Source organism: Odocoileus virginianus, chromosome 31 (genome assembly GCF_023699985.2).
Source record: "Odocoileus virginianus isolate 20LAN1187 ecotype Illinois chromosome 31, Ovbor_1.2, whole genome shotgun sequence".
Classification (NCBI taxonomy): domain Eukaryota; kingdom Metazoa; phylum Chordata; class Mammalia; order Artiodactyla; family Cervidae; genus Odocoileus; species Odocoileus virginianus.
In genome coordinates, this window is record NC_069704.1 from 10637982 (window position 1) to 10665565 (window position 27584).

The 27584-nt window shown below is 34.3% G+C and overlaps 1 protein-coding gene across 6 annotated transcripts in view; it reads left to right on the forward strand.

The window, feature by feature from the left end:
* PTBP3 (polypyrimidine tract binding protein 3) overlaps nt 1-26765 on the forward strand; it is an 84607-nt gene extending 57842 nt beyond the window's left edge. For all 6 annotated transcript variants that reach the window (XM_020901966.2, XM_070459277.1, XM_070459279.1 and 3 more), the window contains 8 exons: nt 723-897; nt 11201-11278; nt 13401-13546; nt 13788-13821; nt 16754-16846; nt 17584-17800; nt 21001-21078; nt 21219-26765. In XM_020901966.2, the coding sequence (XP_020757625.2) occupies nt 723-897; nt 11201-11278; nt 13401-13546; nt 13788-13821; nt 16754-16846; nt 17584-17800; nt 21001-21078; nt 21219-21351 (954 nt within the window). In that variant the 3' untranslated portion in view covers nt 21352-26765. The remainder of the gene's footprint in view (nt 1-722; nt 898-11200; nt 11279-13400; nt 13547-13787; nt 13822-16753; nt 16847-17583; nt 17801-21000; nt 21079-21218) is intronic.
* Nucleotides 26766-27584: the final 819 nt, after the last annotated feature.

Here is a 27584-nt window from a genome sequence, read left to right on the forward strand (position 1 = left end):
CCTTTGTGATGGCATACTCATTAGTAACTATTATGATAAGTAAGCATTTTTTAGTATATTTGTTTTATTTTTTGTGTTTTAGTTTCTGGTATCTATTTTTTGTAAAATCAAGTGTTTGTGTAAGTCATAAGTAGCTATTAATATCCCTCTGGAAGATCTTTATCATTATGAAAGAAGAGATTGCTAATTTTTGGTCTTGTATCTGCTCTGACTTAAAACTTCCCTCAAGCTTGTTACTCAAAAGAAATAAATTTACAACAACAACAAAAAAGTGGTTGATACTGTTTCATATATTGTGGTTCTGACAAGTACCATTTACAAACACTTTATATCATCTTAACATATATAAACTACACTAACATGAATTAAGATGAAATGTAAAATTTAAATACATTTAAGCATTTAAAAATCATCATAATAATTAGTACAGTGTACAATAATGTATTATAGTTTTTCAAGTTTATACATTTCTCCTCTTCCATTTGATCTTACCATAGATAAAATAGAGATTATCACTTTACAGAAGAAAAAACTGAGAAATAGAGTTTTCATTTTCTCTCTTAGGCTCACATAGTTAGTGATAAGGGTAAAGGAAATACAATTCTTTGGCTTTTAGTTTAGTCCTCTCTGCTTTATGCCTGATTGCCACTTTTTGTCAAAGTAGAGGCTACTTGATTTATTGTTGTCTTGCAAAACATCAGTCCCTTTCTTACATGCTTTAGGCTCTGGATGGCCAGAATATCTATAATGCATGCTGCACTCTGCGTATTGACTTCTCCAAGCTCACCAGCCTTAATGTGAAATATAATAATGACAAAAGCAGAGACTTCACTCGCTTAGACCTTCCCACTGGTGATGGCCAGCCATCCCTTGAACCCCCTATGGCTGCTGCTTTTGGTGAGTAGTTCTGTTTTGGGTCATAGAACAAGCTTTCTGAAGTTAAAACTTTAATTTGTTAATCCATATATGTCAGCTGATTTCTTCTTGGATTCTAAGAGAAGGAAGACTCGTGGAACAAAAATGTTCATTAACTGAATATTAATATTAGTAGATTCTATTAGTTGTCAAAAACAAGTGGATACCTAAAATTGAATTTATTTTCTAACATTAATTAAAGAATACTGCTCATTCTTTATAAACCATACAATCATTTGTCTGAAATTAATAGTCTTATATATTACCATTGGTTTAAACAAGTTGATTTATAGCCAGCAAAATATTGACATAAGTGCTCTTGAGAGAAATACTTCTCCTTTTTAAAGTAGTGATATTTTAAAACAAGGGCCTAAATTGGTAGTATGTTCTATCTTTATTCAAGGAAGAGTATTTTTGTTTTTTTAACATCAGAACTTTTCATCATTACCCTAAGTTTGTGTGAAATTGCATTTTTGCACTAGTAAAAATAAAATTCTGCATTACTCATGCCAATGTTGCTTTGAAGAACTTTCTTCTTTTATTTAAGATCAGGTCTCAGTAATCTAAACTTTTGAAGTAAACCTTTATGTAAAAGGAAAAGTAGTGAATAGCCTAGTTGAATGTATCACTAGGTTAATGTACTTTTTGGCTTTGTGGCACTCAAATGTGGTTTATTATTTAGATAAGGTATTAAATTTTATTACCCTTCGTGATTGATTTTTCTTTCCCAGATGACACCATAAAATATTAATTGAGACTTTAAGTGGTATTTAGTTTATCTTCATTTTACAGGTGAGAAAAAAGAATCCTTAGCCAAATAGTTGTCCAAATTTTCTAGAAAACAGTAAATTTAAAATAAAAGCTTTTTATTATTTATAACATGAACTGATTGTTCAGTTCATGTCCCTGAATTATTAAAGTTTCTGTTTTAGTCTGACCAAGTTTTTATGTTTTATACATTTGACATATCTATAGGTTTGGCATCTGTGGATTCAACTAACCACAGATCAAAAATACTTGGAGAAAAAAAAAGTTTCATAAAGTTTTCGAAAGCAAAACTTGAATTTGCCTTGTACCAGCAACTATTTACATAGCATTACATTGTCTTTACAACTATTTACATAGCATTTACAACATATTAGGTATTATAAGCAATTTAGAGATGATTTCAAATATACAGGAGGATGGGCAGAGATTATATATGCACATACTGTGCCATTTTATAAAGGGACTTAAAAAATCCTTGGATTTTGATGGTATCTACAGGATTGGGGGCTGGGAGTGTCCTGGAACAAATCCCTTGTAGACACTGAAGGGAGCTGTATTTGTTATCAGCCTCTGCTCATATGTACAACTTGGCAGAGCCAAAGGTCTTTGTAATTAGCATTTTAATAACAAGGGATAGAAACTGGGGTTGTCATTCAAGTTTGCCAAAGCTTGGCTATCAAGTGCAGATCTGCGCATATTCCAATAATTGAATACATACTGTTTTGGTGTAATTAATGTTCTGCATTGTGGGAGGAGAACATTGAAAAAATATGATTAAGAATTTTGGTTTCTGAATATAAATTATCAAAATGTTGCTATCCTTATTTTGTTAATAAGTCCTTTGTCATTGCAAAGAGTATGTACATTCTAAGATAAGTAATTATCAAACAGAGAACAATACCTTTGGGTGTTCACATATGAAAGTTTACTCTGCCTCTCACAAATATTTGACATGGTTCACTATTCCCTCTTTTTTTCTCTTGGCTTCGAAAATGCTACACTTCCAGGACTCTGTTCCTTAGTTCATTAGCTGTTCTTCCTTTTAAAGATTACCCTTTCAGGTTCTTAGAGCTAAGTTGTAAGCATTCTGGGGTCTTCCTGACCTATTTTAGAGATAATATTATATATTATCTCTATAGAAAAGCTTGTAAAAATATGTGAATATATTTTTTTAATAATTTTTTAATTTTTCAAGTAATGTCTAACATTATTCTACTAATTTCATTCAGTTAGTTATGGCTATGCTGGGTCTTCATTGCTGTGTGGGTTTTTCTCTAGTTGCAGCGAGCCAGGGTCTACTCACTTGTTGCCGAGCATGAGCTCTGGGGCGTATGGGCTTCAGTAGTTGTGACTCTTGGGTTCCAGAGCACAGACTCCATAGTTGTGTCCCATGGGCTTAGTTGCTCTGTGACATGTGGGACCTTCCTATATCAAAGATCCTCCTGCATTGACAGGCAGATTCTTTACCACTGAACCACCAAGGAAGCCCCTGAATACAGTGTTAAATATCCATACTACCCAGATTAAGAAATAAAATGTAGACACATGCTGTAGAAGCACCATTTGTACCCCTCTCATTTATTGTGTTCCCATTCTCCCTGCTGCAATATAACTATAGTCTCAAAATTTTTATGGTAGTCCTGCTTTTGCTTTTTTGCTTTTCTCCTGTGGTTCGGTTTTGGTTTTTTACTATTCATTATGCAGCCCTGAGTACTAAAAATTTTTCTCCTACATTTAGAAGTTTATTTAAACGGAATCACAGTTTTTCTTTTTGATTCATCTATGTTCACATATATGGCTCTTGCATATCCTTTTTCAACACTGTCAAGTGTATAGATTTCCACTGTATAAATATATTGTAGTTGGTTTATCTATGCTACTATTGATAGACATATGGGTTATTTTAGTTTGAGGCTATTATGAACAGTGCTGCTTTGAAATTTTCCTAATTATCAATGAAGTTGAACTTATGTTTGTTGGCCATTCTTTATGAATTTTCTGTTAATTCTTTTGCCTGTTTTTATATTTAGTTTCTTGTCATTTCTTGTTTATTTGTAGGAATTCTTTAATATCCTAGACATTAGTCTTTTTGTTGGTTTTACATGTTGCAAATAGTTTCTATCAGTTTTGGCTTATTAGTTCATTCTCTTCATGGTATTTTTGTATGGCCAAATTTATTTGCCATATCCTTTATGTTTGTGTTTTTGTGCCATGTTTAAAAAATCCTTTATTACTTTGATATTATAAATATAAACACTTAGAATATTCTAAAGTTTATAGTATTTTAGTAACTTTTTATTGCAGTACCTCAAGTTGCAGGAATAGTTGAAAGAATCCCCTATATCCTTTAGATTCTCTGATTATTAACATCACACCACATTTTACCGTCTGTGTGTGTATGTGTGTGGTATATTTTTCTTCCTCTGAGTCATTGGAAAATAAGTTGCAGGCATGATGTCCCTTCTAAATACTCATTGTATATTTTCTAAGAACAAGGACATTCTTACGTAAATATCAAAATCAGAAAATTAACATTCATACAATAACATTATCTAATCCATAGACCTTTTAAAAATGTTGCCAGTTGTGAAAATAATGTTCTTTATAAGAAAATGTTTTTCTAGTAGGGATCCAAACCAGTATCAGGCTAATTTATTTGTCATGTCTCATGGAGGCCTTTAATTTGGAACATTTCCTCATTCTTTGTCTTTTATGATCTTTAAATTTTTGAAGAGTTCAGGGTTGAGTATTTAATACAATGTATCCCAACGTGGGTGTCTGGGTTTTTGGCCAAAATAATGTGTCTTTCTCATTTCATTACATCATGAATGCTGCCAGTTTATCCTATTCTTGGTAATGTTAACTTTGATTACTTAAGGTTGTTTCTTACAGTTTTCTTACTGTTTTTCTCTTTGTAATTAAAAACACATTTTTGTAGGGATACTATATTGAGACTATATAAACAGCCTGTTTCTTAAAACTTTTCACCCTTTCGTTGTTGTTGGTTTTTTTTTAAAGATTTTTATTTGATGTGATCGATTTTTAAAGTTTTTATTGATTGTTACAATATTGCTTCTGTTTTATGCTTTGGATTTTTGGACACGAGACATGTGGGTTCTTAGCTCCCCAATCAGAAACTGAACTTGCATCGCTTGCATTGGAAGACGAAATCTTAACTACTGGACTGCCAGGGAAGTCCTTCACACTTTAGTTTTAATATCCATTGCCTAAAATAGTTGTCACTGTGATGGCTGTTGCTGTATTGGTGATTTGCTAATTTCAGCTTTCCTCCTGATTTAGTAGCTGGAATTTTATTATAAAGGACTTTTTTTTTTTACCACTCCATTCATTCATTCATTTTTATTACATTTATGTGAATTTAAGGTTTATAATGTGGTACTTTATGTTTACATAGTGTAATATGATTCATGATATGTGATATTTATCCCGTTACATAATTTTACTATTATTGTCTATATTGATTATGCTGTGCATTAGCTCTGTATAACTTATTTACTATTCATTCTATTTATTTTTCCACGTTAATATGGACTTGTAAATTCTTATTCTATGGGCAGTGATTTCACATTATTGTTTTTCATTTTATGTTCAAACTGTCCCAGATTTGGCCAGTGGGAGCCCTTCCATACAAGTTTCTGTGGCCTTTTGACATGTCCTCATCATTGTATGCGCACTTCATTACTTTCTGGCAGAAGATATGTCAAATCTTCTTTACTTTCCCTGCCTTAGCACTGCAGTCAGCCATTTCTCCAATGAGCCCCGGTTCCTTTTAGTGGAAAATAGTATTTGGAAATCAGTATTAAGGCATTATATATGCTCATTGATAATAGGGTATCTTTGCTTCTAGAAACTTTAAGTGGATGTGTATGTATACTTCATAAATACATTTCTCTGTGTGTATGTATCTTTTTAAAAAACCACAGATTTTAACTGATACTTCCAATTTCTAATTGAGCACCCTTTTTTTTATATTGTGATTCCTTTTCTTCAGGAATGAGAAATCTAGTTTTCTGTTAGCCTCAACATATTTACCCATTTGCTCAATCCTATAATACACAAAAAGTTTCAGAATTGTTAACACATACCATTAACTAGAGGTTAATATTTGCATAAGTAGTTTTCTGGGCATTGCTCCAATGGTCTATTTATTCTTTTTGTCATTACCACAAGTCTGAGTATCTGACAGAGTTAAGTCTCTTATTCTTCAAGAGTATCTTGGCAGTTCTTGACCATTTACACTTAGGAATTTTAGGATGAGCTTTTCAAGTCCTCAAAGTGAGGGAAAAAGCACTCTTAGGATTTTAATTAGATTATGTTGACTTTATAAATCACTTAGAAGGCAATTGACGTCTGTACAATAGAGTCTTCCAGATTTTGAACACTGTGCATCTCTCCATTTGTATATCCTTTTTTTTAATTTGTATATTCTTTAATGTCTTTGAGTAAAGTTACGACTTTTCCCCATAAAAGTATGTTTACATATGTTTTGTTAGAATTATTTCTAAGAGCTATACTTTTTAGATTCTAATTCTCAACCAGTCTTTTTGATCTGTGTAATTTCAGGCAAATTGCTTAACTGCTCTGTACTTTTGTCTTTTTATATGTGAGATGAGCATAATAATAATACTTAACTGGTGAGAGTTGTGATGAATATTATATGTGCTAATGTACGTAAGAGCTTAGAATGATGCGATGTAAATTTTAGCCATCATTAGGTTTTCAAAGTGTTGCTAATACACAAATGCAGTGTTGTTTCTTGACTTCATATTCAGCAACTTTGATTAAAACTCTTTCTCTAAATATTCTAATTTTTTTCTCTTACTTTAGTAAGATGCATTGAACTTCTAAAACTTACATAGAAATGGAAAAGTAGCTAGAATAGTGAAGTAAATGCAAGATTTAACATAAAGTGCAGTAATCAAACCACTATGACAGTGTTGAAAAGATTGATATATAAACCAGTAGAGAAGCATATAGAGTCTAAAATTGACCCACATGTATAGGATGAGTTGATTTTGAGCAGAATTGCTAGTGTAAAAATTCAATAAAGGAAAATCTTCCAACAAGTAGTTTTTGGACAGGTGGGTATCCATGTTGGAAAAAATAAATTTTGATTAGTATCTCACACCATACTGACAGATTGACTTGAAATGGATCTTAAACCTGTCTGTAAAACTTAAACCTAAAAAACTCCTAGAATAAAACCTAGGAAGGGGGGCTTTCCAGGCGGTCTAGCAGCTAAAACTCAGTGTGCTTCCACTGCAGGGGGCACAAGTTTAATCCCTGGTCAGGGAATTGGAATCCCACGTGCTATGCAGTGTGACATGGCCAAAACAAAACCAATAAATAAATAAATAAATCTTATATTAAAAAACACTAGAAGAAAATCTTTGCAACCTTGGGATGTGCGAACGTTTCTTAGATAAACCACAAAAAGCACAAACCATAAAAGGAAATAGTTTATGTATTGTATACACATCAACATTTTAAAAGTTTTCAGTGGCTTGAAAGATACCATCAAGAAAACCAAAAGGCAAGCTTACAGACTTGAAGAAAACAAATTAGTTGTATCAAGGTGTACAGGGAATTCACAGCTCAATAATAAGAAAACAAATCATTAAAAATGGGCAAAAGATTTGAAAAAATATTTTACAAAAGATGGTATATGAGTGGCAATAAGCACATGAAAAGATGCTCAGCACCCCTAGTCATCAGCAAAATGGAAATTAAAATTACTGTAATATATTATTACATACCCTTTAGAAGCATCTTGATTTGGTGGATTGTTGTCTTTTACTGGTCCTAGAAATGATCTTTTCACATATGCCATCTTCACACTTTTTCTTTTCTTAGTTTCTGGAATTTTGACTAGACCTGTTAAATTCTCTTTCTCTGTTCTGAGTATCTCAAACTTTCTGTCCTGTTTTTTCCTTTATCTCTCTGAGCTGCATCCTGAATAATTCCTTAGGGCCTTTACATTTTATTAATGGTCTCTTCACCTTTGTCTAATCTGTTGTTAAACTTGTCTGATAACTTTAAATTTCAGTAATTGTGCTTTTTATTTCTAGAAATTTTATTCTTTTTTTTTTCAGTATCATCTGCCTTATAGATACTTTTCAGCATAGCTTTTATTTTTCCAAACATACTATCTAGAATCCTCATCTGATAATTCCAATGTTTGAAGTCTTTGCAGTTATTTTTCTGCAATTAGACATTTCTTTTTCTACTTTCTTCTTTTTGAGTTATTCACTTACTTGGGAAATAACTTGGGACTTCTTTGAGGCTTAGCCTCAAGATGGTATGTTCCTCCAGAAAGAATTTACTTGTTTGCAACATCAAAGGATTTGTGTCTGGGACCATTTCAATCTAAATCCATAATTTTGTTAATTTTCCCTTGAATTCCAAAGAAATGTGAACTTAGGCTGCAAATTCGCATGAGGACTTACTTTTGGTTAGACCTTTTCAGGAACTGTTTTGTCTCCTCTCTGTTAGAAGTCAGCTTTCCTTGTAGTCTTCTGAAGGTAGGAGAAGTAGGTAATGGGATGGGTTATTTTAGGTTTATACTGTTGGATTAATGTCATGGAGGTCTCCTGTTGACTTCCTTCCTCTTGGACTAACCTTGGGATTTGCATCTTGTCCATTACGCATGAGGATGATAAAAACCAAAGCTGTTTGATAGAGTGAGATTTTTAGCCGGGTTACTCGTAATCATCTTGTTAGCTGTTAGGTTTTTTTCTTTAAAAAAGATCTTTTTACTGTTCATTGGACATATCTGCCACAAGGTTGGTCTTTGTTATTTAGTCTGCTACTATATCCACATTTAAGAAAAATAACATTTTGTGCCTTTTTTCCATAATATATATAGTTTGTAATGTTTCAAATGGCTCTGTATTTTGTCTAGTGACCCATAATTTATATAATAATTCTCCAATTTAGACATTAAGCTTGTTTCTTTAGGGTTTGCTATTATAAACAATAGCACTGAGAAACACTGAAACACTGATAAACTGATTTCATAGATAAAAATGTTGTCTATTTGTATTACCTTAATTGCTATTGGTAATACATTTTCAAATGTAAAATACCTGTGATATAGCTATTCAAATCTTAAACCTTTTCCTGTAAAGTTTGTGTAAACCAATGTCTAACAGGTTAATTTGCTAAAATGTTTCTGCTCTTGCTTACTTGAGGAATGTAGATTTATGGAAACTTTACAAATGTTTCTTTTGTCAAATATTAATAGGTGTTCTTGTACTTGGAAACAATTATTTAAAATTTGGCCCTGGAACATTTTACCAGTTCTTTCATTTATTGCTATTTAATGTTGAGTGAGAGTTAATATCAAAAATTTTCCTCATTTCTCTCAAACCTACTGCATATCTTCTGCCTCATACCACTCCCCCGCCATAACCACTTGTCTTAGACTTCTTGTTTTGTTTTTAAAAGTACCTCCCTCGCCTTTCTGACAAATCTCAGTGATTTACAGTAATTAACGTTTATTCCTCTCACATAACTGAAACCTAAACAACTGTGAATCAACTTTTGCATACTTCCCTCACATGTCTTTTTGATCGAGGGTCCAGGCTGTAGGTGTCACTCCATTTGAGACGTGGCATTCTCGTGGCAGAAGGTGAAAAAAATCAGAGAGCTGGTGTAAACCCATAATGCTTCCTAAGGCTTGCAGTCTATGTCATGACTGTCTGTGTGTTCCTATCATGTGATTGAATGCAGTGGCGTTGCATACAAATGTATGTTCTGCAGGAGACACTGCAAGTCACATAACTAGCCAGAGTTAGATGGAAGGGTCAAGTGAATACTTGGCAACCATATTTCTTCTTTCGTTTAACTTCCCAGTGTAAATTTTCATAACAACTCATATCCATATTGAAGTGTCTTGGGTAAGTCTTCCTCTATGCCTTAAAATAGTTGTTATGAAAATGAATCATGTTACCTATGATCTTCAGCCTACTTGAATATAAGTTTAGCAAGGGCAGAGATGCTTGTATGCGTTATTCAGTGCTTCCTTAGCACCAGAGGGATGCTTGTCTTCTCCTGTGCTTTCAGTGATATTTCTCTTATTTCATCAGTTACTGTATTTCTCATTTTTGTGTCTTCATTTATTGTCAGTTCTCTCTGCTCGCTCTGTCCCTGAAGTCTCTGTATGACTATATTTTCTTGAATTACTTTAATAAATCATAGCACATATTTAACAAATTCTGTTAAATAATTCTCTTTAATGAAGAGAATAAACTTATGTGATCTTTTAACTCCTCTGGAAAACACAGCCTACATACTTCCTATAAATATGCATATCACTGTTTCATTTAAAAAAAAAAAACAGAAACCAAATCCCTCCCTTTGACTTACAGTCTAGCTTCTCACTATCGCTCTAGAACTCTTGCCTCCCATTTATGTTTCTCACTCTCCTGACTTGTATTGACCCCTCTCCCTGAAATTCCGTCTCTTGATCATAAGGGACTATAATTCATTGTTTTCTTTTCTGAGGCTGTTCTCTCTCTCTTTTTCTTGGAAATTTCCTCTTTCACTTAAGTGTACTGATACTCCCTGGTTCTCTTTTTAGCTTTCTTCATTTCTTGTCTTTTGCCCTTTTTGGTGGAATTTTTCTTCATGTGGCTTTTACATTTATTTCTGTATAGATGATTTACAAATCTGTATCTTGTAGTAGTTAAAAATTCTGAGTTTACCCCCTCATTTCCACTGTGGCATTGCCATTTGCATGTCTTACTATCACCTTGACCTTAATTTGTCCTAAATCAAACTGTTTTCCTACTAGTAATGATTCCACCATTTAGAGCTGACTCCTGTATTTGTTGATGGTGCACAGTCACCAGGCTTCTAAACGGAGAAGGAATATCAGCCTTTGTTTGGCATCTGGTACTCACTAAGCACTACTTTTCACTTAATGTCCAGCTCAAGTGTTACCTCCTGAGAAGCCTTCAAACAGTCCCAGAGATCCTTTGCAATCCCTTCTTAGACCACTTGCAGTACATTTGTATTTAAACCTCTAGATCCTCAGCATGTGAATCTTATATAATTAATAATTTTACTTTGAAAAGCCTCTCAAAGGCAAGGATTTTTATTTCATATTTCTTTTTATGAGCACAGTACCCCACAGGTACAGTATAGTTTAGTGAATATTTGATGATTTTTACATAGAAACAGTGCTCTAAATAAGGGCAAGAATATCAACCTAAATAACAAAACCAAATAAAACTAAATAGCAAACTAATAACTCAGAATGAAATATTAATAACATTCTAGCTGTAGTCTTAAACCTTGAACCCAGTTGAAAGGGATTAGCCTCTGGAAGTGACAGAGGCTCTTAGACAACACAACAAGGATCATCTGTTGAACAAATGTTTACTCGTAATAGAATCTCTTTGTCCACAATATACCCTCATATGGCCATTTTATTGTGTTGATAACCATCTTTATAGAAGGTAGTGTATTTATTTCATCTTCTCTTCCCCATTAGGTGCACCAGGAATCATTTCCTCACCATATGCAGGGGCTGCTGGATTTGCGCCTGCTATTGGATTTCCTCAAGCTACAGGTGACTCTTTTAAAGCTGAAGTTGAAATGATTTCTTAATGATGACTTATATATTCTAGGAAATTATCAAAATGAAAGATATGACCATGTTTGAAGGATTTACCAGAAAAGCATTACATGTGTCAGTCATGGAAGTGGCTCGTGGACAGTAGATGATTGTACAGCTTCCTTCTGTTTATACATAATTCTGGTTTCATTCTCAGCACTAAAATTCTGTTATCTGTTCTGCATCATCTATACTTGCCATTGGCACAGATAACTATAGGTTGACTATATTAAATAACCTGAGGTTTGTCTCTTTGGTTGTTATATAAAACAGATGAGCTGCTTGCTGATAAGCAGCTCAATTACATGTTAAATAGACTTCTGTCTTACTTATCCTTACTGCCTATAATGGCATTCAGTACTTATCATGCAGACAGCAAACATTTGAATTAATAAACATTTACTATTTTATCTGTAAGTACTTTTTAAAAAAAATTAATGGGTTTGGAAGATTACTATAGAGGATATGCATGCTGTTTTATTTCAGAAAATATATATATATATGTATACACATTTTTTTCTTTTAGCTAGTGAAAATAATTAAGAGAGAGAGAGTGATCAGTTAATGCTTTGATAATGACTCTGACTCTTCCAGCTAATAAGCAAAATGAATTTGATTATAACTGAAGGAGAAAAAATACTTTATGGTTTTGTGCTTAAAGAAAACACTTGAGGTTGATGATTGGAAGAGTGATGCAGTGTTAAGTCTAGTCTACATATTACCTTTATAGCTTCCAGCTGATCTGTGAATATAACTATTTTAAACTGCAGCATAGCTACTTTCTGACAATGATGTTTGTATCCTCCCTTTCTAAGTCTGGGAATTGTAACTCTTCTCTTCAGGAGAGAGGATGAAGTTAACTAAAAAGAAAGAGTGATTTGAGTTTTAGGTTTCTGGTGATTTTAAGACATTTTAACATGTTTAATTAAGTGAGTGATCTTATCTATGTCATTAAAATGAAGGCATTACACATTGTGTTTATGTGTTTGAAGCTCCCAAGAGCTACACATTTGGAGGTAGCGATATATGGTTTCCTTCATTTGGGGCATTTTTTTGACATGCTGTATCTATAAAACACTGTAGTAGATGTTAAGAAGGAGAAAAAAAATGCATGAAGAGGGCTCCTGAGTTGATAAGGCTTTTCAGGTGTAATAGAGGGGTATATGCATACACTTGATTTGTGATAAAGTGGCCAGATTCTATTATAAGGAATTTTGAACTTAGAATCAATACATTAAAGAATTGGCTCATTTTACATTAACTGGGAATTTTATCTTTGACAGTTTTTAAGCTGAGAATACAAATAATTGGACCTTGTGAAGAAGTGTAGTGTTTTGGGTATTGTATATAGTGTCAGTATTCCAGTATTATAGGGCTTTCAGTAGTTTCTGCAGTATCTAGGGGAATAGAGAGCTCTGAAAATTCTTGCTCCAAAATAATATTGAATTCCATAAATTTGTTGTTGATGGTAATAATGTTTTACAAGGTTACAAAATGTTTTCTTCCCCCATGCAGAATATATGTATACAATTTACCTGTTTTAGATATACAACTCAGTGATTTTTAATAAATCTACAGAGTTGTACAGCCATTATTACCACAGTCCAGTTTTAGAACATGCATTACTACCTAGCTTGCATATATGTGACTTCTGCTGAAGGGCTTTTAGGATATATATATGTAAACGCACACACACACACACACACATATATATGATGTAATGGTAGAAGTCAACACGAAAATTATATCTGCTTTAGAGAAATGTATTGGAATATATCTATTTCAAGAAATAGAAGGAGTACTGGTAGTTATAGACCCTTTTAAAAAACCTCATGGCTTTAAGACTGGTGAATTTGGTTGGTCTGCAAAGTGTTATATAGAGTATTAAGTATGATAATGTCAACAAATGAGAAACTCTACGTCCAGAGTCTGGATTGACCTCTGTTATCCTTATGGTAGCTTTGAAACATTTTCTTCTCTATTTTTGCTTTTGCATTCATTTATTTTCTTAAGTTGCATCAAGTGTTATAATTCTCCAGATAACTAGAATATGAAATGCTTCTGCTGTTTTGTAAAGGTCTGTCGGTCCCAGCTGGACTAGGTCCCGGAGCTCTCGGCCCCCTCACAATCACCTCCTCCGCTGTCACTGGAAGGATGGCCATTCCTGGGGCTGGTGGTATGCCAGGAAATTCTGTTCTGCTTGTCACCAATCTTAATCCTGATGTGAGTTGGAAAGTATCATATGTAAAAAGTCTTTCAGGAGGAAATATTGTAGCTTCTGTCTTCGAGTTGAATTCAAATGGAAATGTTTAAGAATTTGTATTAAAGTTCATCACTAGTACATATAAGAAGCATGTAAAAAAGCAATGCTTGAAACACAGTCAACTCTCATTTTTACAAATAAACTTTTAAAAAAATTTTAGTTAATGAGACCCTTATATTTTGTGTTCTCCTTTTCAAACAGCTCATCACACCACATGGACTTTTTATACTATTTGGTAAGTAATTTCTTTTGCTTTACTATTTTTTTTTTATTATTATTATTAGCTATGATGTGAATTGAGCCCTTTGCATCATTCAGTAATACTTACTGCTGCTGTGTGTCAATTAGTGTGTTTGACACAGGATGGAATAACAAGGAAGATTTGTTAAGTGATTATAGGTAAAACAAAGTTTTATAAAAAGGGGAATAGAGATTGTAATAAGAACATACAGCTGGAAGACCTAACCTTGCTGAGGGAACCAAATACGATGTACAGAGAAATGATAGTTAAGCTGACTTGTGAGAAATGAGGAAGTGTTGTGTTAGCCAGGCAGAAAGGGAGGGCGAATGTCCTTTCACAGATACTAGCAGTGAGAGACAGAGCTCTCGGACCCTGGAAATGAAGGAAACTTAGTGGACAGGGTAAGGGTGAGACGTGTTGAAGCTGGACAGACGAATAGGGACAAGGCCAGTAAGAGCTTTGTAAACTATATTAAGGAGCTTGGTTTTTAACCTAAGAACAATGGGAATCCATAATGAGATTCAGATTTTAAAATAATCCCTAGACTTTTTAATACTGTACCTCTCTCAGTTAAAAAAAAAAGTAACATGTACTCTATATATGATTAATTAATCATAAATTTCACCAATCTTTTACTGTACTCTTTATGTATAGTGTTATATTACAAACAGAAATACAAGAACTATGAAGTAAGCAATGTTTAATATTTTAAAGATTTTTATTACAAAGTTTTTTAAATAAAAATCTTGTTAACATTTAGTGAGAAATAAGATTTAATATGCTTCATTATTTTCAAAAATCTTTTTCACTTTGAATCAGCATTCCAAAATCTGATTCTAAATTCACTTTGTTTTCATACTTGATGGTAGTTGTAACTGAAACAGATACCTCATAAGAATACACTGGCAGTCCAGTGGTTAGGACTCCGTGCTTCACTGCTAGGTTCTGGGTCCAGTCTCTGGTTGGGTAACTGAGCTCCCGCAAGTCACGTGGCATGGCCAAGAAAACATTTTAATTGAAAAATATAAAAATGTGATATGAATGAAAGTGTTGCATTGTTGCTGTACTAATTAAGATACTAATTTTTTAGTCTAATCCACTAAATTTTGATGTATTTTACTTGGAAAAAGTTTCATGTTTCCTCTTGTTAAATTAGTTGATCTTGAAATCTATTGCATTAGAATAATGGGGCTAAAACTTACTAATAATCTTCATTTGGAAAAATTTTTAATAGAATGAGAGATTGTTTCAAATTTTTTGAGTGGATAATAGGTTTTTTTTTAACAACATCTTGCAGATATAATTTACAGCCATACAATTCACTAACTTAGGTATACAACTCAGTGATTTTTAGTCAATGTACAGAGTTGTGCAGCCATCACCAGAGTTCAATTTGAGAGTATCTCTGTCACCCACAGAGATACTTCATACTCATGTACAGTTTCTATAATAGTTTTAATTCATGACACATTTATGTGATTATCAGTAACAAAATCATGTGTTCATGCTAAATTTTCATATGTCTCTTTAGTAGCCAGAGCACATTTCTTTCCAAAAATAGTTTATTTCTCACTAATTTAGAAAAAAAATCACCCTCAGCTTGAAATACAAATTGTATATTATTTTTTAAAGGGCGTTTATTTTGGCCAGGAGGGACAGGGAAGCCTAGCATGCTACAGTCCATGGGGGTGCAAAGAGTTGGACACTACTGAGCAACTGAGCAGCAATATTTCAGCACTTGTCATTTCTGAAAAGGATAGCAAATTTGGGATACTTACATATATATATATATTTAGCTACTCTTCATCTCTCAGTTTAGCTGCTCATAGGGGCTTGCCCATAAGATAACCAGTTCTCCTTTGTGTGCCCTGAGAATTGTCATAGTCATTCTCCCATCCTGTTACACAGTATGGTGATGGTGCTACTCTTTAAGGATCTTATTTTTACGATATTGGTGATACCCTATTCCACATGAACTGCAATATATTTTAGCACACTAAATGGAAAAAAATGAGAAAATGTCCTTCACATTGTAGAAAATTTCCACCTATAATTTCTTCTATATGTTGAAAATTAGTAAAATGTAGTTTTTCATATTGGTTTATATAAACAAATCAGGATAAATAACAGCTTATTATCCTCTCGGGCTTCCCTGATAATTCAGTTGATAAAGAATCCACCTACAATGCAGAAGACCCTGGTTTGATTCCTGGTTCGGGAAGATCCACTGGAGAAGGGATAGGCTACCCACTCCAGTATTCTGGCCTGGAGAATTCCATGGACTGTATGGTCCATAGGGTCACAAAGAGTCCGACACAACTGAGCGACTTTCACTTTCACTTTCATTATCCTCCCACACCTCAGTGAATCATTTTGCCTGCTTTTTGGGATGTGGGTCCCACTTTGGGGAACACTGATATAGAAAAATTGGATGTAATGAGATCAATTTGGGAGGCTACTGTGATTGTCCAGTTGTGAAATAGTGATAATAGCTTCAATGATAGGGAGGATGGGGAGAAGTGGACAAATGTGAGAGAGATTTAGGCCATAGAATCAATGAGTACTGGTAGTTGATAGGATGTAAGAACTTAAGGAAAGGAGTAGGTCAAAAGATGACTCCCAGGTGTCTGACCAGAGCAAATACATGCATGATGATACTGTTTATCAAGAGAGTTAGTGAACATAGGAGGGGACAGAAAAGGGGAGATGAGTCAGTTTGGAATATATTAAACTTGAAGTATTTATGGGACATCCACATGAAGGGATTAATAAATCTAGAATATAGCTACAAATATGGAAGCGTATGTATGAAATTGCTCAGGGAAAGCATATAGCATGAGAAAAGAAGCTTTCTTTAAATATATTGTTAAAATTAATTGAACATTACACAGTCAACACTAAAAAACTGTTTTGTCTTTTTAATTAGGAGTATATGGTGATGTACATCGAGTGAAGATAATGTTTAATAAGAAAGAAAATGCATTGGTTCAGATGGCAGATGCAAATCAAGCTCAACTAGGTACTAGTGATTAATAATAGTCATTATTATATGTGCATATTATATGTCCCTTTTGTATGTGAATTTTCCTGTGAAGTAAACTTAACGGCTTAAGTAGAAAGAGTTCCTCTTTATGTCAGTGTCTGCATTATTATTTGGATCTGCTTACATTTTAAGATTTAAAAATGTTTATAACTCTTTGAAGTTCATTTATCTGTTTGAACTTATCATTGATGTTTAGAGCTTTGACTCTAGAATTTTTCCATTAGCTTTAAACTAATAAACATGACTTGTTTTCTTTCATTTTGTTTGTTTACTTGTTTGTTTCCCTTCTAAGTTTTCTAGAACTGTTGCTTAAAAGTTCATAATGATAGTGCAAGAAAGTATCATTTTGCTATCTCATCATTCATTTTTATAGTGGCTGTTGAAATATTACTAGTCAGATATTTATTTTAAGAAGTTTTACTTGAGATTAATTTATTCAGTAGCCATTTCCTGAGCTCATGTATATTTCAGGCATTCTGAAACGTTTTAGCACTCTGCTAGGAAAATAGGTATTTTTTGTTGTATTGCTTTTCATTATGGTAAAACAAACTCATTTAATATATTTTCATATGTAAGAGTTTTTAAATTTAAAACCGTTTAAGCCCTCAAACTGACAATATAATTTTAAATGACCAAATGAAAAGAATTATGATGGTTTTACAGAGACTCCACCTTAATACCCAGAGTTTCCTTGTTTTCTCCTCATGCACCAGCCATGAGCCATCTGAGCGGCCAGAGGCTTTACGGGAAGGTGCTTCGTGCCACACTGTCCAAGCACCAGGCAGTCCAGCTTCCTCGAGAGGGACAAGAAGACCAAGGTCTGACTAAGGATTTTAGCAATAGTCCTTTGCATCGCTTTAAAAAACCTGGCTCTAAAAACTTCCAGAATATTTTCCCCCCATCAGCTACTCTGCATCTTTCCAACATCCCGTATGTATCTTAATTTGTTACTATTCATTTCAGTGATTAATAACCTAGGGTATATGGTTTGGGGAGATAAAAACAAATTATTGTTAATGTAGTAGTAGAAATTCAATAATTTCTTGTCTGATGAATTATTTGCCATCATCTCTTAAGAATTTATCTAAACTTACACTCCAAAAGTAAAGGTAGCAGTGTTTAAAATTTTTCTTTCCAAACAGGGCATTAGCAACTAGTTACCTTTCAGTTATGGAAGGACAAAATTACATTTATACAGAGATATTCCATTGGTACATACTCATTCATCCTTCTGTAGAAGTAAAGACCCAGCATAGCAAAATCAAATAATTTATGTTTTTAAGAATTTGGTAAGCTTCCCAGGTGGCTCGGTGGTAAAGAATCTGCCTGCCAGTGCAGGTGACACAAGTTCAACCCCTGGGTTGGAAAGATCCCCTGGAGTAGGAAATGGCAACCTTCTCCAGTATTCTTGCCTGGAAGATGCCATGGACAGAGAAGCCTGGTGGTCTTGGGGTTACAACCCATGGGGTTACAAAGAGTCAGAGGCAACTGAGCGTGCATGCAAGAATTTGGTAAAACTGAATTCTCTGTTTTTTAACCTACAAGCCACATAAATATCTAAAAGCTAGAAATTATTTTCTTATAACCAGTCTGTAGTAACCAGTGTTGTAGCAGACTTGTTCTTTAGTCATCATCTAGGTTAGAGATTGACAGACTACAGCCCATGGGCCAAATCCACCTGTAAGGCCCATGAGCTAAGAGCAGGTTTTTACATTTTCAGTGGTTGGGGGAAAACAAAAGAAGAATATTTTGTGATTTGAGAAAATTACATAAAATTTCACCTTCCATGAAAAAGAATCAGGAGACACAGCCACATTTATTGATTTATGTATTAGCTATGGCTGCTTTTGAGCCAGTATGACAAAGCTGAATTGTTAGAATGTATGATCATCAAAGCCTAAGAAATATAAAACTGGAAATCCCAGTTTTAATTTGTGAAATCCTTGTCCAAAAAAGATGACCGTTTTATATAACATGAAGGAGGATAAGCTTTGGAAAGAAAGGGTAAAAGCTGGGGGGTATAGTTGTATGCAATCATGTGTGTGAAAAGTTAAAGACTTTTACCTTTGGAAAAAGTTAAAAGGGAGTGGAAAAGGGTACAGTTCTGGGACATTTCTGAAAATGAGAATGGCCGTTGAATAGGAACAGAAAATAATTATTCAAAATACTGTTGAATACCCAGGCTCCTCACTAGTCTCTAGTTGGGCACATGGAGAAACTTTGCATCTGAATTGGGCAGTGGCTCAAGCCTTATGCCTTCCAGGCAACAGGAGGAGTAGCTTTAGAAAAAAAATCTCAATTATGTGCATCTAGAAATTTAGCACCTCATTACTACAGAATGAGGGAGAGAGGCAACATATTTAAAGACTAAAGCAGGCTCCCTCTTAAGGACATTTGTCCAGGAGCTGGTCTCAGGTTGCAGCCTACACTGGACTTGTAGGTAGGAGAGAGAAAGTATGTTAATATATTTGTAACCATCTACCAATTATTGGGCACTGTGCTGGTGTCTTACATGCATTACCTTATTTAATCTCCGTAATAATCTTCTTTTTAAAATTGTGGTTAAATACATAACCATTTTAACCTTTTTTTTTCCTTCATTTTAACCATTTTTGAGTGTGTGTTTCAGTGTACATTCACATTATATACTTTCATAGTGTGCAACCGTCACTTGTATCCATCTGGAAATCCTTGTCATCATCTCAAATTGAAGCTCTGTACCCATTAGACAATATCTCTCTGTTTCTCTCTACCCTGTCTCTGGTAACCACTGTTCTGTGTTCTGTCTGTAGCAGTTTATCCATAATAACCTTTGGAGTAAAGGTTGTTAGTTTCATTTTAACACTGAAAGTTAGAGGCTCAGATTAAGTAACTTACTCAGGAGTGACATTCCAGGTGAACGACCAATAGGATGTGGATTCAGATCTCTCTCCTAGCAGAGCCAGTTGTTGTTCTGTAAGCCCATCCTTGCTGGTAGTTGTGAAATGAGGAGGAGTCTTCTTTTAGTCAATGGACTGTCATGTGGTAGACCACCGTATTAGTTGTCCACTGCTATGTAACAGATCACTCGAAAACCTAACAGCTTAACACAACAGTAGATGTTCTTGATCTCAAACTGTTACTGTGAGTCAGGAATCCAGAAGTGGCTTAGGTTTTGGCTAATTCTCCCACAACATAGCATCTGAAGGCTGTACTGTGGCTAGAGTCCACTTCCAAAGTGGCTCCCTCCTATGCTCAGTCAGTTCCTTGCCACAAGCACCTGTCCATAGGGTTGCTTGAAAAGGCAGCTGGTTTCTTCCAAAGTTAACCATTCAAGAAAGGGCAAGGTGGAAATCACAGTGTCTCTCAGCCTCAGAAGTCACGTGTCATTTCTGTAATAGCCTGAGGGTTAACAGAGGACGTCCTTATTCTGTATGGGAGAGGGGTACCCAAAAGGTATAAATACTAGGAGGCAAGAGTAGTTGGGGGCTCTTTTAGAACATGCTTGGCACATACACATGTTCATAATTATCCTGAAAGTAATTGAAAAAGTACTGGATTAGTACTAAAACTATGCTGGACTAGTAGTGGACTATCGAAGACAAATCAGAGCTAGGGAAGGGGCTTGGAAGTACTAGTTAGGTACTAAAGCCGTATGGGTAATAATCCCATTGAAAGAGTAAATGTAGAAAGATTTTCTTGTCCTTTAGATACTCCCCATGTCTCATGCAGAAGAATTGAGACAAAATTCCATTGTCTGGAGACATGCGTGCATCAATCTTGAGTGTTTTTTCTTTTCTTTGCAATGCTATGAAAACCCACTGGGCTCCTCTGTCCACAGGATTCTCCAGGCAAGAATACTGGAGTGGGTCGCTCTTTCCTCCTCCAGGGGGTCTTCCACCCCAGGGATCAAACCCAAGTCTCCTGCACCTTCTGCATCGCAGGCAGATTTTTCACCACTAAGCCATCACAGAAACCCAACCTTGAAGATCTTTAAGGGCACTTGCGCAAATCATGTCTTCATTGCATGGCTTTATGCTCTTCGTAATGTGAGATATTCTAGAGACCTGATGATGTCAGGAGTTAATCTTTGCTTCATTTGAAAACTAGGGATAAGATAATTGACTGTCTCTGTGATGATGTTTTCACAGCCCCTCTGTTACAGTAGATGACCTGAAGAATCTTTTCACAGAAGCTGGGTGTTCAGTGAAGGCTTTTAAATTCTTCCAGTAAGTCCATTCTTTTAAAAAATACATTAACGTGGTTTGCAAATGTTTATGGTAATTTAATGAAGTCTTCTAGAGTTGGGAAAGAGGTTTGTAGGCAAAATTAATTCTGTGTACTTGTTCTGTTTCTTCTGCCACTTTAGGAAAGACCGCAAAATGGCGCTCATTCAGCTGGGATCTGTGGAAGAAGCAATTCAGGCCCTCATTGAGCTTCATAACCATGACCTTGGGGAAAATCATCACCTCAGAGTTTCCTTCTCAAAATCTACAATCTGACTTCTCTGTGAATTTTTCTCCTAAGACTGGACCATGATTTCAGTAGAACCTTCAGACATAGACTGAAGCAGCTCAAGACCAGTTCTGCCTCTTTTTCAAAAATAACTCTTTCTGAGTTTGATGTTCAAGTATATAAAAAAAATCAAGGGATGTTCTCTTTTCCCATTTCTCCCCTCTGCCAGTACGTCATCAGAGGCGTGTTTTTCCTTTGTACCATTGTTTCTAAAATGAAAATAATTTTCAGGAAAAAATTTTTTTTCCAGTAATTTAATTCCCTATATTAAATTGGATTTCAAGAGGACAGACTTTCTTTTAATTTGGGTCCAGATCAGCCTTATACAACATTTCTAAACTCCTTTGTACTTTGACAAATTTAAACATAGAGACTTTTAAAATTACTTGATGTAAGTAATTTAAATGACCTACAACCAAGTTTTTAACTTTATGATTCAGAAGTTTGAGTCCTGTAGGAAACTATGTTCTCTTATAAGTTATAACAGTTATTTGGCATATATTGATACTTATTATACATAAATTGGGTTGTATTGGAAGCAAATTGATAAAACTTGGATGTTTTCTTTCAGTTTTTTTTTTCCCACTGTAAGACACTCCTTTGCATATCTTTAACTTTTTGAAACTATTTGGAGAATGAAATGTCTCATTTGTCTCCAGGGAAATTATGTGGAATCCAACCAGGATCTATTAAGGTGTCAGAATAATTAATTTTATTCGGGAAAATCATGTTTTAAATTTCACAATGACAGTTGCCTAGTAATATGATCTTGGAAAATTTAAAAAGAAAAATAATCCTACTTATAAACTACTTTTTTATAGTTGTTTTCAGAAAAAAAAAGTTTACAGTCTTAAGGAAAATATTCAGGTCTATCACATGGTTTGACAGATTTTTTAAAAGTTATTTTTGGTAAAGTCTTCTTTTAGAAAAAAAATTAATCTCAAGGGTTTTTTGTACCACTATAATCTCTAATACTTATTCAGAATTACTGTGTATTTACTTAATTTCCTATTATGTGCCTTATTATGTGCTTATGATATAATAGGTTAGAGTTTTATCTAAGTATCTTAAAAGCTATATTGTGGGCTTGGTGAGCATTTGTTTTTTCTTTCCTTGTTTTGGCAAGACTTTTAAAGTTTTGTTTTGTTTTTTTAATTGCAATTTTAAGTGATTTTCAAGAAGTAATAGTTGCTATTCAAATTTTTGGTGCTTTGGTGTAGAAGTGGGGTGGGGAAGGGTTAAATGGTTTTGGGAATAACTCAGTGCACACCTGTAGGCCTCTTCATATTGTGACCAGTAGTGGTCATTGCGCTTATAGCATACCAGTTTGGGGCTATAAAATGCAGTCTCCGCTTCTGGATCTTGTCTAATCTTTATCACCCATTAGAATTTGTCTCAGGATTGCTTGGTTTTTGTCATATACTCAAGTGAGAACTTGCTTTTCTTTGTTAGTGAAGCTCCAGTACTGAGTGCGTGCCCACATATATGCAGTATGAGAAGGAGTGGGTTCTTTCTCATGCTCTGTCCCTCTCTTTAGTTGAATGTAAGCATATGTTTTAATGTTGTTTCAGTGATTGTAGAATGTAAAATTATTTCTTTTAAATTAGATACTTTGCATTGATTACTTACTCCTTCAGTGCTTGAGTAGATTTTTTAAAGCAGAATTTGTTAAAAGGGTCATTTTTGTCTACCCCTTTTTCACTTTTCTCAGATTCTCAGAGTGGCTCATCTCACCTTTTAAAAGAATATCTCAATTTCTTATTATATTCCAACCATTAAATTAAACAGGGAAATTTTAACCAAAAAAATTTGCAAAAATATTGGAGAATACAAAAGACATTCTGGATTGTTCAAAAGCAAAATTTCCTCAACGCTGGGCAACAATTAGTTGGTAGAATATGAAGGACACTAAATTGAGATCTTTGAAATGGATCAGTTTTAGTATTGGCTGATAGGTATACTCATTTATCTAGGTTTTTTGGGGTTTTTTTCACTTATAAAATATATTTTTACCAAAACACTGAGTAAGAGGGAAGGGAGAAAAAACCAGTTTCTTTAAGAAATCACTCCAGATTTGCTTCATTTTTTTCCTTCTTTACAAGCGCTATTGTAATTTTCAGTTACATTTTAAATTGGATTTTTTTTCTTTTGGAGTTAGGAATTACTGTGTAGTTTCAATTCATGCTTCTTGTAACATTCAGTGCCAGTGTAGCAGAAGTGTAGCAGAAGGGCGATCATGAACGGTGTTGGTGTAATTTTGAAGGAGGAAATGGCCTTTATGTTTGAGAGAGAACATTTGAATCCTTTTCAGGGCTGTGTGTGTGTGTGTGTGTGTGTGTGTGTATAGATTAGTGTATATACATACATACACTCCTCTGATGTTGTACATACATATGTACATTACATACATCTTAAATTATTGACCAGAAACATTAATCAAATTAAGATTTGGAAAAGTGAGATATTCTTATTTAAAACTGTGTTCGAAACCATCATTTTGTGTCTAAAATTAGCTGTAGCACATGGATGTTGTTCATATTGGGCTGTTTGCTCTTTGAATTATAGAGGTCTACAGTATTTGTGTTGACATAGTTTCTGTAAAAAGATTTAAAAATATCAGGGCAGTGAAAAACTAGAACTTTGTATTTTTTGTTTTGGCATGCAATTAGTTGATATCTTCTAAGCAATGTTTTGTTGTTGTTGTTGAGCTGTCATAGTATCCTTTTAAAGTTTATTTACTTTATTTCCAGGAGAATTGTCTTATTTTTGGAGGTGTCTGACTTTGACACAAATTATATATATTCAGGACTTTTAAAAATAGCAGTACAAAATGAATAACCAACAAAAACCTATAGTATGGAACTCTGAAAAAAAAAATAGCAGTACACATTAAATGGTAGCAATTTATGCCAAAAAGTTTTGAGATTTAAATAACTTGCATAGTAGTAAATTGTGTTTTGTGTGAGATACAAATAGGAAAATAAGCTTAATAATTTGATAACTTACTGGAGAGTATCAGAATTGCCCAGTAGTGCCTACAGAATGCCTTAAATTCTTTGAGGCTAAGTTACTTGTAGTAATGTTTCTGATTTTGTTGTTGAAAGTTGCAAATCTCATAGTTTCTAGAGACAGTTTTTGCCTGCCTGATTCCTTATGGAAGCAGTGTTTCTTTGGCTCCACCAATGGTACCCCACTCCAGTGCTCTTGCCTGGAAAATCCCATGGACGGAGGAGCCTGGTAGGCTGCAGTCCATGGGGTCGCGAAGAGTCAGACATGACTGAGCGACTTCACTTTCACTTTTCACTTTTATGCATTGGAGAAGGAAATGGCAACCCACTCCAGTGTTCTTGCCTGGAGAATCCCAGGGATGGGGTCGCACAGAGTCGGACACGACTGAAGTGACTTAGCAGCAGCAGTAGCACTATGGTCATTATAGGTTCTGCTTCAGATGATTAGAAGTAACGCTCTTGAATGTCTCTGTTCAGTTTTATATAAACTTTTGGAAACTTCCGTGTTATTAAGCAGCCAGGTTATACACTGATTGTATTATCATGTAATTCCCCTTCTGTTCCCACTAAATATTTTTTGGATGAAAGATGACAAGCTCAAGAGTATGTGTTCCCCTGCCCCCAGTGAGTCACTTAAAAACCTTATTTGCCAAATTGTCAGGCTCTCTCTTAGAAAAACTACTGTGTACTGCTATTTTTAAAACCAAAAAGACACCATGACTATGGGTAAAAGCATTCTTCTTAACCTTTCCTTTGTCTTGATCTGTTGTTAACAAGAATAAAACTGCCAGACTTAAAATAATCTACTATTGTGCTAAAAAGAAATACCATTTAGATTGCACAAAACTTTTCCCTTAAAGAAAATGTAATTCAGCTGTCTCTTAATTCAGCTGTTATTATCTAGAAGACTATTTGCAGTCTTTTTTCAGAGCAAATTTTAACAGCTAGTTGTGAATGGTTTAAAAAAATAGAAAATTACTAAAATATCAGTTTGGGGGGTTTTATAGAGGGAGAAAAACAAAAGAAACAGGACCAAAGTTTATGTGCCTTCTTCAGTAGTCTTAATTGCTCTTTCTTCCTATTTGAGGTTTAGGTGGTAGTATCAATATTCTGGTTTTCAGGAAATGCATACTATATAATTTTAAAAGAATGTTATCCCATAGACCATTCTTTCAAGGAAACAGTTGTAACTGTAAAATGAAGTCTCAGTTATACTTTTTGCCTTCCTCATATAATATTCATAGCATGTGCAGGTCCAAGAACAGAGCTGCTGTAAGTCTTTGTGGCAGTCATCTTCATTTCTGTAACCTGAGGCATATGTTCCAGAGAACAGGGGTATTTTTCTGGCCCAGTGACCTTGGTGATAATAGTCATGGTTGAAAGCTGCTTATGGCAAGCTTAAATCAGCACTGTAAACAGATTTTTGTTGTTGTTTTTAGGTTATTTTTAGTTCTTGAACCTGTGTAGTAGTTGTAATAATATTTAAATAACTATTTTTGATGTCATTTAAAAAATCATACTCTGGCCTTTTTTCCCTTTACCACTGATACCCAGATCTGTAAAAAAATTCATCCCACATCCAAAAAGTACTAATTATAGAGATTGCTAACCAAGCAGAGTTTTGCATCAAAACGTCACCTCATTGCTCTGACCAAAGACTGACTGTTCTGGTTTTGACTCCTTTCTGTTAAGCATTTTTTCCCAAGCTCCTTTCTGAAAGAAGACCCAGTGCAAAGCGGCCTTTACTTTCTATTTCCTATTGGTGAATAGACTACTTAGAGAAAATGGGAGTTTAAATGTGAACAGAATGGGTTAGATGATAAGGGTTCAATGGGCATTTTCAGTACTGTATTTAAGAAAAAAAAAAAATAGCACAGCTAGGAGCCTCTGACATTGTCTCGTGTTTTATGTGGTCTGTTCATAAAATTCCCTTTTTCAGTTTATAAGAATGTTCATCTAACAGAAGTAAATGCTGTAAATATTTGTAACAACATTTTTTTAAACCAGGCCAAAAAAGGGGGGAAAAAGTGGTTTTGGGGAACAAGTTGACATATAAAGTGGTTTTATATAAAACATCAATTGTCTTGTATATTTTGATAAGCTGCAGTACCAGCTTTCATTTGTAACACAGTTTGTGGCTTTGGAAGAAAAGGATTCTGTGTTTGTCGAAGTGAATCATGTTATAAATGCAAAGAGATGATAAAATATTAAAAAACATATTTTCTAAGTGCGTAGTGCATGGTTAATTAAAGCTTCTGTACACTACAGTATATTCCATTTTCGTTCAGTTTGTATATTTGCTGCCTATTGATATCTCTACTCTCTTTTCCTAACAAGTATAGCATTGTAGCATGCCTTTTAATAAATGTCATGACATCTGTACTCTCTTAAAATATTTCTGTGTTCTTGTCTGTACTTTGGGTTTCCCCTTGTCTTACCTGTAATTCTAATGATCTCATATTTTCTTTCTTTGTCATAATCATCCATCTAAACTTGTACAGTCACAGCATAGCAGGCAAATGTGCACACAGCTTTAAAAACTGAACAACCCTAAATTTGCTGATCATCTCTCGTTTAGTTCAGGAGCAGTTCTCGTTTTAAGAAACAAAGTGCTTTTCTAATCATCCTACAAGTAGCTTTGTCAGTGTCACGCCCCCTCTGTACAAGTACACGTTGGTGTATTTGCGTGAGTGCTGTCTTTTGCTATCTTTCTGTGTATATCTCTTTCCTTTCTGTCTCTCTCTTTCACACACACAGACAATATATGTACAATGCCAAACCAGAGTTGGAACATTTTTTCGAGTTTTTGGCTTCCCTAGGGAGCAAATATACTTAAATTTTGAGACATGAGGTGTGATCTCAAACCAAGTTTGTGTTCTTTTCAATTAAAGGGTAACATAGTTACCAGCTGCCTATATATTTCTTCTCCATAGACAAATGTTTTATTTTTAGGTTATTACTGGATTATGGGAGTCTAAGCAGTCATTTATTTTAATCTTTTATTCTAGGATCTTTTGGAAGTGGGAATTTGTGTGTGTGTGGTTATTTTTAATGGCATAGAGGACTCAACTACTGATCTTTGCTTGCTCATCTGAAAATCTATTGTCTCCATGAATGTAACTAGATCATTTTTTTTTTTTTTTGAGATCTAGAGGCATTTTTATCAGGGATAGGTAAAATAACCCTATGGCCAAAACAGTTTTTGTAAACTT